Genomic DNA, 9,763 nt, shown 5'->3' on the forward strand with positions numbered 1-9,763 from the left:
CGTCAAGACAGAAAACTTAAAGCAATATGTCTCAAAAATCGAAAAATGCACAACAAAACAAATGAGGAACGAATGGGAGGAAACTGGAGTCAACGTCTGTGACCGAACTGTAAGAAACCACCTAAAGGAAATGGGATTTACATACAGAAAAGCTAAATGAAAGCCATCATTAACACCTAAACAGAAAAAAACAAGGTTACAATGGGCTAAGGAAAAGCAATCGTGGACTGTGGATGACTGGATGAAAGTCATATTCAGTGATGAATCTCAAATCTGCATTGGGCAAGGTGATGATGCTGGAACTTTTGTTTGGTGCTGTTCCAATGAGATTTATAAAGATGACTGCCTGAAGAGAACATGTAAATTTCCACAGTCGATGATATGGGGCTGCATGTCAGGTAAAGGCACTGGGGAGATGGCTGTCATTACATCATCAATAAATGCACAAGTTCACATTGATATTTTGGACACTTTTCTTATCCCATCAATTGAAAAGATGTCTGGGGATGATGAAATCTTTTTTCAAGATGCATCTTGCCATAGAGCAAAAACTGTGAAAACATTCCTTGCAAAAAGACACATAGGGTCAATGTCATGGCCTGCAAATAGTCCGGATCTTAATCCAATTGAAAATCTTTGGTAGAAGTTGAAGAAAATGGTCCATGACAAGGCTCCAACCTGCAAAGTCACTCATTAAGTCCATGCCTCAGAGACTGCAAGCTGTTATAAAAGCCAGAGGTGGTGCAACAAAATACTAGTGATGTGTTGGAGCATTCTTTTGTTTTTCATGATTCCATAATTTTTTCCTCAGAATTGAGTGAGTCCATATTTTTTTCCCTCTGCTTGGTCTAAAAAAGTAACCGTTACTGACTGCCACAATTTTTTTTCCTGATTTCTTATAGTGTTTCTTAAAGCCAGAAAGTTGCCATTTGAAATGACTTTAGTTTTGTGTCATGTCTGTGATCTGCTTTTTTTCTACAAAAATTAAACAACTGAATGAACATCCTCAGAGGCCGGTGATTCCATAATTTTTGCCAGGGGTTGTAATATTGTTTGTTAGTGAATTAAACAAATAAGGCCCTAGACATATTAGTTTTGAGATATATATTAATGTTATTTTTTAAGTGGGTGGTTTCAAATAATAATTTATAACAATGAAAGACTATTTTGGGGAGAGAGGGGCTGCTAAATCCATAATCAACAATTTAAAACAATCCATAAAATTGCATCCCAGCTGCAGGCATTGAACCTGTGATCTCCATGCAGCAGGTGAGTGCTGTATCCACTAGGCCATACCCCACATGTACTACATGACTAGAAGTCTTCTATCAGTGGTATACGTGTCGGATATGTATGTAAATCTCTTCATGAAGCAGTCACGTGGCCCTAGGCCAAGTGAGGCCTCGTTCAGTATTTAGTGTAAACGTTAGTGACACTCCAGTGATGTGCATGAACAATTATGATGGCTGTAAATGTGTGAACATTTTCCAGCCAATTGCATTTAATAATAGTCTTTTTATCTACTTGCACTGATATGCCAAAATATTTCATTTTTATAAACATTTTATATGGTGCTTGATTGTGCATGAGAGAGGGGGAATGTGCTTGTGTGACTCTGGGCAGGTTGGGATTGGGTAGGGTGTGCTTTACTAATTTTTATTGAGGAAAAGGAGTGTTTTTACACTGTTGGGGCTCAGACGGTTCCTTTTTTTTGGAGATAACCTCCCCAGCCTTGGAGAAAACCCTCTCACAAGGGACAGACGAGGCCGGTGTGCACAAAAACTGCAGTGCAAGCTTGTACAGACGAGGGTACAGAAATTTGTGATCTCGCCAATAGATCAACGGGTCCTGGTTTCGCGTGATGTTTTTTTCCCCCTATGTATTGCTGGACCTCTACAATCGCCTCAGCATCAGCACTGGTTGTTCCACTGTTCTGGCTGACTGTAGAGTCCAGAAGTTGCCATAGGTTACTACTGCCACCTATAAAATAGCACATAACAGTAACACAGTCACAATTAGACATCACGTTAGATAAAGACTTGCGTGAACTGGATGTTGGGTTAGGACACTTTGACCCTCCAAAATCCCCAAATGGTCCCAAAGTCGCCGGATTAACCCTTCAGCCAGTTGTTTTGCAGGTTCACTTTTTTTATTTTGTGCTTCATTATTAATGGTGTAGTGCAGCATCTTCATGAGTGGAATGACTTTGGAGCCTGACACTCTTTTCTTCTGACATTTCCACTCTGGCCTGGTGGAAAGGGCCCAATACCCTCACTGTTTTCTCAATGATATCGAATTCTCGTGATGTCAGAGGAGAAATGTCAGTGGAGAGGGAGGTCAGGGAAGCAGCAACAGCTTCAGCTGCTCAAAGAGTCGCTGCAGCATTCAGAGGGTACTGTTCCACCGGGTCTCAACCTCTGTAATCATTTTCATTTTTGGTCTTCCCAGGGACAGTTACATCTGGCCTAGACGCTCTTTTGCGGTTGTGCTTGTTCTAAAATATGTAACAATTTTCCGAGCTTTTGATCTGATGTCTGACAGAACTGGGACCTGCTCAAATGACTTTTTTACAGTAAGACTGAGGCTATGGGCAATGCATATGATGTGCAGTGCCTTAGCACCGGCAATCATGTTAGAGGCAGCATCAGTTACCAGACACCTCACTTTCCCCTTAATGCCCCACTCATCCATCATTTTCAGCTTTGCTTGAGCCAGGTTGTCCGCAGTGTGTGACAGGGGGAAGTGCTCCACACCTAGCAAGGTGGTCTTGATGGTGTCTTCTTCTGTGATATAGTGGCACGTTACACAGAGATAGGCTTCCATATTAATGGAAGGCCACATGTCAGCAGTTAAAGACACAGCTGCAGCCTTCTGTACTTCTTCTGCTGCTTTTTCCTTAACGGAATTGTACTTTTCTTCCACCATAGCCTTAAGACACTGGAAAAGGAAAAAGACAAATGAGTCAATGTAATACTGACAAAACATCCCAACACCAATATCTGAGACATACAGCTTATGCTACCTGTCTGGTTGGAATATTGTAAGTTGGATCAAGGGCCTAAACAAGCTCGCAAAAGCCCTCACCCTCCACCACTGAAAAGGGTTGCAGGTCCTTCACCACCATTTTGATCAGGGCCTCATCCACAGCATGCCTTCTGTTACCTACACAAATGGAAACATCAATTAGTTGTTTAATGGGAATTATCAAATAAATATATATATATATATATATATATATTCAGAGATAATACATTACTTGGCCTGGGCTGTGGCTGTACATTTTCATGTACCGCACGATAGTGTCGCAACACTGATGTGTTGTTGCTGTAAGACAGCTCCTTTAGGCAAAGCCGGCACTTTACCTACAATAACAGTGAGATTTTTCACCAGCCTGAACACACTCTCTCTCCTTATATGTATATTTCTATATCTGTATACAAATGCTGTATATGGTTGTTTGTTTATTATATTTATATTGTTTACCTTATTGGGAGACATTAAATCAAAATGCTCCCAAACTGGAGATGTCTTGCGCCTTTTGGATGGCTCCATTGTAAGTTTCGTTTTTAATACTGATGCTGCTGTCAATCACTCTCCTCTACGCGCTCGACGGGGCGAGCGCCAAACGTTTCCTGCATTTTTCGAGCACTTTTCAGCGAATCGAATCGCTCAAGGAAGCAGTCACGTGGTTTCAGAAAACGAGGCCTCGTTTAGCTGTAGTCACGTGGTTTGGTACAGACCTCGAAACGGGGCTTCATTTGACACGCCCCCTTTTGCTCGATACAGCCTTCAGAGCCTCGCTTCATTTCGCCCAACACTATTACTTTGAGGTCCAACAGGAGCGAACCATCAGAACCTCTGTGTGCGCGGATGAAACTCGTATAGTTCAGTGCTCTGAACGGACTTTGAGCCGTTCAACTGCTTTTAACACGTCAGCCTACGGAAGTTAGCTTAGCTTGCTAACTGTGAGCGTGTCGAAATAAATCCGAATCAAAGCATTAAAAGACTTTTGGGAACAGACGAGATGGACCACAAACTGTCTGATGTACTTGTAAAAACCGCAGAGACGCAGCAGAGAACAGGTTTGTGGGTCGGGTTTGTGTGTGTGTGTGTGTGTGTGTGTGTGTGTGTGTGTGTGTGTGTGTGTGTGTGTGTGTGTGTGTGTGTGTGTGTGTGTGTGTGTGTGTGTGTGTGTGTGTGTGTGTGTGTGTGTGTGTGTGTGTGTGTGTGTGTGTGTGTTGCTAAGCTAGCAGCCACACGAACGGGGCGTGTCTCCCACGCGTTACGTCATTGCCTCTGTGGGACGAACACAATATTGAATTGATCATTAAAAAAAAAAAAAAAACAATTTCTCATTTCTATTTCAGTTTCTGATTGTGGAAGTGGCAGCCAGTGTTGGAGGGACAAAAACCTTTTGAATATCATGTGGGACACTAATTGATCCAAAACATCCAGAGATCCCTGAAAATAGATTTTTAACGTAGATTTTGGAACTCAACATTTTTTTTTTTTGTCCATCGTGCACACACTGATCAACGTCACGCACGTTATTAAACCCCAAAAAGTGAACGCGGACCTCAAAACATGAATAATGTATTTTTCAGTTTATGGATTTCAGTGTTCGGATCAAATACTGCAGGAAATCTTGATCGCAAACCTGATCAACGCAAATTTATTTTTATTTTATTTTTTGGGGGGGATCCGAGCAGCTCTCGCTTCTACTGGTGTGTCCGGTGAGGAGTTTGACTGAGACGGTCCACCTGTCAAACTCACAGAGGACAGGACCCCCCTCCCCCCCATAAACGACTCAATAATCTTAAGAGAAATGTTGTACAAAAACAAATACTAGTTTCTAACCTCAGGAAAGTAGACAATGAGCCACAACCTTATTTTTATTCATATGAGTCATAATCTGAGCTGGAAAAAAATAACATTGATCTGAACGAGCAGGCGGCTGAGAAACAGAAGCATTGGGACCATCTACAAAGTGCAAAAACAAGACACCAGAAAAATATTCAGTTAAAAAAAAGAAGTTTCCAGTGAGATCAGTTTTTCCCCAATGAAAGAAAAATATGTAAAAAAAAAAAACAAACAAAAAAATGTGGTCAGGGGAGTTGATGGTTTAGTGGTTAAAGCGTTGGGCTTGAAACCAGAGGATCCTTGATTCAAATCCCAGCCTGACCAGAAAAGTTAAATCCCCTAGTTGCTTCCAGCATGTAGTGAGCACCTTGTATGGCTGCACCCTGACATTACTGTGAATATGAGACATTATTTGAGCGTCTGATGCAGATGGAAAAGCCATTTACCATTTATAGCAAAATGGGGCATTTATTGCTCATTTAGGAATCGCGATCTGCTCTGTGTCAGCCTGATCCCATCAGATCTCAGACGCTAAGCAGTGCGGGACCTGGTTAGTACTTGGATGGGAGACCTCTTTGGAACACCAGCGGCTGTGTGTGTTTCTCCAGGTAACACTGGAGTTGCGTCAGGAAGGGCATCCGGCGTAAAACCTGTGCCAAATATCAATGCGGATCTGGTTGTATCCGCTGTGGCGACCCCGAACACAAAACAGGAGCAGCCGAATGGACAACCATTGCTCATTTAGGAATCGCTAAGTGAGCAGTGAGTCGAGTCAGGTAAAGTGAACTACATCTGATACGGGTTTAAGCCAGACCCAGTTTCAGTCACCTGTCTGAATGACTTCACTGTACAGGTGTGATCAGAACTGCAACACTGGAGAAAATGTGTCAGCAGTAGCTGAAAGCGATCTGTTGCGCCCAACATGAGTAAAATGATACTTTAAATACCTCAAGGTTGAAGGTTAAAAGCTCTCATTATGACAGATTTTAAATAGTTACCACACCTCCTCTTTCAGACCAATCATTATACCCACAAAGAGAAAGGAGTTTCAATGAACCGGGCTTCAAGACAGTGATTTGGTCAAGATATATAATGAATCGCGTTTTGTAAAAATATACCGCAGATAAATAACACGCAAACCAGATCAGTCCTTGAAGACGGGCATGTTACAAATCTCAGTCTCTGTGTTGACTGGGCTGCATAATCATTAAACTAAATAAATATATCTTTTGACTTTTTTCGGGGGGGGGGGGGGGATTTGTTAACAAAATCAGCACGTGTTAGAAAACACAAAGCAGCTTTTCACAACCAAGAGGTACAGAGGATGAAGAAACCTGAACACACTGAATGAAACCATGTGAAAATCATGTAAACTGTTGAAATTTCTTAAACATTTCAGGAGTGACTGGTTGAGAATTTATAATACTTAGCAAATGAGATCAAGAATGTTCACTGACCTGATAGTACATCATGTGTAACAGATGCTCAAAAGGCTTGGTTGTAGTAAGCAGGTGGCTTCAAGTATTGCTGAGGCACCAAGCCAGCAGTTCAGCGGGTGATTACCTCCAGGCCTCAGTCAGGTAGGCTGGGTCATTGCAGCAGGCTCCAGAGTAAGCTTCAGCCACTTGGTTTTAGCAGCCAGTAAAGGTCAATCACTTGTTTTCACTTGGGGGTCACCACAGCAGATCCAAGGCAGGTCTGCATGTTGAACTGGCACAGGTTTTACACTGGATGCCCTTCCCAAAGCAACTCCACATTATAGGGAAAAATGTGGTAGGGGTGGGGTTTGAACCGGGAACCTTTTGCACTGAAACCAAGCGCACTGACCACGGTGTACCTGCAGTACACTGATGCAGCACGATCGCATCATATCTTCATGAATTGTGTGGCCAGTTTAAGTCTACGTAGACACACACGGGTCCTGACCTGAAATATGAGAACTAACGTGTGCTGCGATCAGTGTTTGTTCACATGAAACTAGTTTTTCACACTGTGTTTGTATTGTGTCCTGCAGATAAGGCAGAAGAGCTTCCCTTTGAGCAACAGGACTGGAATCTGGACCGGGGCCACCGCAACCCTCTGCACATTAAAGAGGAAGAGGAGGAACGCTGGATCCTTCAGGATGAAGATCAGGTTCAAGAGGTGGGGAAGACTGATGTCACAGTCAAGAGTGAACATGAAGAGAAACCTCAGACCTCACAGATTCACCACAGTCAAGCTGAAAGCAACTCACAGAAAAACCTGAAAACAGGAAGTAATGAAATCAACTGTGAAGGACCAGAACCTGCCAGCAACTTTAGTTATCTACAACCAGATATTGATGACAAGACTTTAGGCTCTTACAAATATGTGACTGAAGACAATGACAGTGCTGACAGTGACTTTTGGAAGGAGACCAGGGAACGTCAGCCCGGATCACATGATAAATGTAATGTTGGGTTAGGGTTAGGTAATGTTGAGAAACCATTTAGCTGCTCCAAGTGTGGTAAAATATTTTCATCCAGACATCATTTCAGGAGACACGTGAGTGTAACATTTATGTGCCCTGAGTGTGGGCAACGATTTGGCTGCAAGAACAGTCTGAAGATCCACATGACTCACACAGGAGAAAAACCTTTTAGTTGCACTGAGTGTGGTCGTAAATTTAGCTCTGAGAGAAGTGTGGTAATACACACAAAAATTCATACAGGAGAAAAACCTTTTAGTTGCACTGAGTGTGGTCATAAATTTATCTCTAAGAGAAATTTGGTAATACACAGAAGAATTCATACAGGAGAGAAACCGTTTAGTTGTGCTAAGTGTAGTAAAAGATTTGGAGTCAAGTGTGCGCTGATCAAGCACCTGAGAATTCATTCAGATAAGCCAAAAGGGAAACCCTTCATCTGCGTATTATGTGATAAAGAATTTAAACAAGTGAAAAACCTGAGACTACATGCAAAGATTCACACAGGAGAGAAACCCTTCTGCTGCACTGTGTGCCAGAAAAAATTTACATGGAAAATCTCCTTGGTACGTCATCATTGTGGTGGCAAAATATCACATTAATCATCGAAATTATCGCTCCACTTTGGTAAGACAAAGTGTATTATATTTGGAAACAAGTCCAGGATTTCCTGCAGAAATTTATTGGTAAATGATATTGAAATTGAAACTAACTGATACAAAATTTCTTGGTGGTGTTATTGATGATAAACTGAGCTGGAAAATGCATATTCATTTTGTTAAATCCAAAATGTCAAAAGCCATTGCAATTCTGCATAAAGCACAAGATTTAATTTCCCAACACTCATTAACTATTTTATATCACTCATTGCTCCTTCCATACATGACCTACTGTATTGAGGTATGGGGAAATGTGAAGTGTGTTTCTTTAATTTTTGGAGAAATAGGAAAGGACAAATACATCGTTCTAAGTTTGGAAATAGTCTTTTTATCAAATTTTGATAGAATATCATTTTTACATTGCAGTCCAGGGAATAATTCATTAATAAGACATTTTCTAATAAAACGATTGTTACATTTTTTTTTTTTTTTTATCTAAAATTGACACACCACATATCATACAAGTAGGAGAAGGCAGGTGTGTTTGTATGATTTTATTATATATAAATTAAATAAATTTTATTATATATAAATATTTTATTATATATAAATTAGAAGAAATGGGATTTGAATAAAGAGGATAAATGCATCTAGATAACCTTTCCATTTTTGTTAAATATATTTGACCTAAAATCGATAAGTCTCTTTGGAGCCATGTGGTCAGTTGTGTTTTACATTCTTTTATTTTGCGCTCTGTATTAACTGTTTGGCATATGTTTTTGTCTTTACTAAGTTGAACACCTAGGTATTTGATCTCTGACTTAATAGGTATATTACATATTTCTTTTAGTGAAGTATTGTGAAGAGGCAAAATATCACATTTTAAGATTTAAATGTAGACCTGAAGCTTTGGAGAATTTTTCAATTTCCTGGATAGCAATTGAGATTTGTTTTTCGTCTTTTAAGAATAAGGTTGTATCGTCAGCTAGTTGGCTTATTACAATTTCTGTTCCATGGATATTAAGTCTTTGGATATTGTTACAATTTTTAATATGAATGGATAACAATTCTGCGACTAAGATGAATAAATACAGCGAAATTTGGCACCCCTGAGGAATACCAACATTTACATTAAAACTTGGAGTGGAACCCTTAGAGAGGACAACACAGCTATTTATGTTTTTATATAGACCACAAATTTGATTTTTAAATTTAGGACCAAAACCAAAACGTTCAAGTGCAGCAAGAATAAATGGGCGTTATACTGAATCAAAGGATTTAAAAAAGTCCATAAAGAAAATAAAACCATCCTGAATTAAGTCACAGTATTCAATTAAGTCCATGACCAGTGTTATATTGTTATGTATAGACCTACCCTTCAAGAAACCTGATTGTGTGTCTGCAATTATATTTGAAAGCCCTGACTGCAGCCGAGTGGCAAAAATGTAAGTTAAAAGTTTGTAGTCAGAGTTTTCTAGAGTGATAGGTCTACAATTCTCTGTAATTCTAGGATCTTTGTTTGGTTTTGGAATAGAGATAATTACACCATGTCTCTAGTAGAGAAGCTTGAATCTTCGACTGGACTGGGTTGCTTAACATGAGGACGTTTCGCTTCAAATCACAGAAGCTTCCTCAGCTAAAATTCTTGCTCTGGTAGTCTGACTTCTGTCTTGACTCTTCAAGACAGAAGTCAGACTACCAGAGCAAGAATTTTAGCTGAGGAAGCTTCTGTGAAGATTCAAGCTTCTCTACTATGGAAACCACCTGGACAACTGAGAGCCTACACAGAAACACCATGTCTCATTGTAATTGGGACTGAACAGGTATCAAATATTTCTAAAAATACATTATAAAGTAATTC

At 40.3% G+C, this 9,763-nt stretch overlaps 1 protein-coding gene across 1 annotated transcript; it reads left to right on the forward strand.

Annotated features, from left to right (window-relative positions):
• The first annotated feature begins 3,789 nt into the window (after positions 1-3,789).
• On the forward strand, positions 3,790-7,992 carry LOC117526927 (gastrula zinc finger protein XlCGF8.2DB-like). Its single transcript, XM_034189057.1, has 2 exons — positions 3,790-4,082; positions 6,875-7,992. Exons 1-2 carry the CDS (start codon positions 4,025-4,027, stop codon positions 7,903-7,905), a joined length of 1,089 nt encoding a protein of 362 aa, XP_034044948.1. The 5' UTR covers positions 3,790-4,024; the 3' UTR covers positions 7,906-7,992.
• The last annotated feature ends 1,771 nt before the right edge of the window (positions 7,993-9,763 follow it).

The sequence above is a fragment of the Thalassophryne amazonica genome, chromosome 15, assembly GCF_902500255.1.
Source record: "Thalassophryne amazonica chromosome 15, fThaAma1.1, whole genome shotgun sequence".
Lineage (NCBI taxonomy): Eukaryota > Metazoa > Chordata > Actinopteri > Batrachoidiformes > Batrachoididae > Thalassophryne > Thalassophryne amazonica.

Coding starts and splice junctions, on each gene's coding strand:
- LOC117526927 (XM_034189057.1), top strand. CDS start 4,025: ATGGACCACAAACTGTCTGATGTACTTGTAAAAACCGCAGAGACGCAG. Junction 4,083..6,874: donor AGAGACGCAGCAGAGAACAG/GTTTGTGGGTCG, acceptor TGTGTCCTGCAG/ATAAGGCAGAAGAGCTTCCC.